The sequence below is a fragment of the Humulus lupulus genome, chromosome X (assembly GCF_963169125.1).
Source record: "Humulus lupulus chromosome X, drHumLupu1.1, whole genome shotgun sequence".
NCBI lineage: Eukaryota > Viridiplantae > Streptophyta > Magnoliopsida > Rosales > Cannabaceae > Humulus > Humulus lupulus.
In genome coordinates this window covers 208,997,033-208,999,548 of record NC_084802.1, presented here as the reverse complement: position 1 = coordinate 208,999,548, position 2,516 = coordinate 208,997,033, and the positions used below count along the sequence as shown (strand labels likewise).

The window sequence follows — 2,516 nt, the reverse complement described above, 5'->3', positions numbered from 1 at the left end:
ACTATAGCGTTTATGCCAATTTTGTTAGCATTTGTTTTTGCTATTGTTTGCCCTTTGGGTTATTGATTATGATTTGCGATTATTAATTAATTAAAGCAAATGTATTAGATTGTATGGTGTTAGTTGACATTATTCATGTCATTATTTATGATTTGCCGTATGAGATTGATCATGGTTGGCAGAATTTTTAAAAGCTGTTTTTGAGCTTTTGAAACTCCAAAAATACTTCTGTTGCTGGTTGGATAATTATTAAGATTCAACTTTTGTTTTTAGAAAATTCTTTTAACAGAAGTTAGCTTTCTCAAAAAAAGATTACTGTAAAGCTAAAAGTAGAAACTCAGCCAAACTGAGTCTTGGACTTGATCCTTCCTTATTTTCATGTAATGAACTTTTTGGGTCTTGCTAATAAAGTAATAATATAAAAAATAAATTAAGTTAAAAGATGCAGTATTTATTTGGTATACATCCTTATCCTTATCCTGAACCAATTATAATTATAAATGGCTAGTCGATAACTTAATTTTTGATATACAGCTAAAATCGATGATGAATCTCGATACAAGAGAAGCACATTATTTGAAAATTTAAGATGTTGAGAGGCACATGCTGGCTCATCCAACCCAACCCAACCCAACCCAACCCAACCCATTACTACTACTATTATTCGCCCACTCTGCCCCGCCAATATTCAAAGTTCCATTTTGGTAACCAAAAAACAATACCATATGGCGTCACCCAAAAGCTTGTTATAACAAACTTTATTTCTAATCTCTATACATATTTTAAACTCTGTTACCAATATTCAAGAGAGAGAAATAGATTCTCTTCTAATCTTATCTATCTTGCAAACCTAATTCTCGTGAACAACTCTCTATATTTTAATATACCAAAGAATTGCTTTCTATTGAAAGCTTTGCATTCACCCCAATTAAGATCAGTTCACGCACCAAGGCTACCCATATATAAATAATGGACTATTCTCACCTTCCACTCCTCACACTCGAACCGAAGAAACAAAAGACTCAACTTTTTCTTAAGACCAAATCCAAATGGGTTCCTCTCCATTTGCCAGGTCATCAATATTTTTCATTCTCTTTTCCGTTCTCTCAACGTTGACTGACACGTGTCTCGCAACGAGAAAGTTGACCTCACTGTACCAACCGCCGTCAACGACTGTGACGTACCATAACGGCGACTTACTCGAAGGAGACATCCCCGTTTCCATACTATGGTACGGAAAGTTCTCACCAACCCAGAAGTCCATCGTCGTTGACTTTCTTCTTTCTCTTGACCCCAAACACAAACAAACGGCCGTTAATTCGCCGTCTGTTTCTCGGTGGTGGAACATCGTCCGTACGTACTCTAAGAAAGCGGGTAAACGAGAAACCCGACTTGTTTTGTCTAAACAGGTCTCCGATGACGACTGCTCCGCCGGGAAACTCCTTAAGAAGTCAGAGATCACCAATCTGGCTCGCCGTCTCATCAACGCAAAACCCGGCTGGTTAACTATGATTCTCACGGCCCAAGACGTCGCCGTCGAGGGGTTTTGCATGAGCAACTGCGGGTTCCACGGCTCCGAGTCGGAGAACAAATCGGTCTTCCTCTGGGTTGGAAATTCGGTGGCTCAGTGCCCGGGTCAATGCGCATGGCCGTTTCACCAACCCATTTACGGACCACAGACGGAGCCACTTGGCGCGCCAAATGGGGACGTTGGAGTGGATGGGATGATAGTAACTATCGCCAGCCTTCTAGCCGGAGCTGTCACCAACCCGTTTGGGAATGGGTACTTTCTTGGCTCAGCAGACGCACCACTCGAGGCGGCTTCGGCTTGCTCCGGGGTTTACGGCAAGGGAGCCTACCCGGGTTACGCTGGGGAGGTGTTAGTCGATTCTAGCACCGGGGCGAGCTATAACTCGGTGGGTGTGAATGGGAGGAAGTATATGTTACCGGGTTTGTTTGATCCAATTAGTTCTCAGTGTTCAACGGTTTAGGGAGAGACGTATCTCTTCGTGGTTGACCGATATGATATTGTATATATATTTAACTCTTCTTAGTCTTGTTTATTAAACCGATAATTATAATAATAAGTGAGATTGGACGAAGAAGACATGTTTAAACATCACAGCTTATTACATAAAGCTCTTTGCAGTTATATATAGGGTTAAAACTTTCTTATTAAAGACAAATAAGTGACAACAAAACATTTACAAAGTTACACATTAATCATTATGCATATGCTTTAATAAGTAAGTTCATGATCGAGCGCCTGAGTTATATGGTTTTTTTTTTATAAAAAAAATAGGAGTTATATGCTATTTCGAAACAGAGAAAAAGATAGGAGAATTTCCTGGGGCTTCACTTTAAGTTATACCGGTGGAGCTCTCAGTATTCTCAACTCGTGAACAGTTTTCGGAACGATTTTTTATGACCGTGTATATTGTAGCTATTTAGAGCATTTTGCAAATTTTCAGAAAATTCCGAATAGTTTACAGTACCGAAAACTAAGTAGTCCCATA

At 39.6% G+C, this 2,516-nt stretch overlaps 1 protein-coding gene across 1 annotated transcript; it reads left to right on the top strand.

The window, feature by feature from the left end:
• Positions 1–684: 684 nt before the first annotated feature.
• Positions 685–2,237, top strand: LOC133803441 (protein PHOSPHATE-INDUCED 1-like). The gene has a single exon (XM_062241490.1). It carries the CDS (start codon positions 1,050–1,052, stop codon positions 1,989–1,991), a length of 942 nt encoding a protein of 313 aa, XP_062097474.1. The 5' UTR covers positions 685–1,049; the 3' UTR covers positions 1,992–2,237.
• Positions 2,238–2,516: the final 279 nt, after the last annotated feature.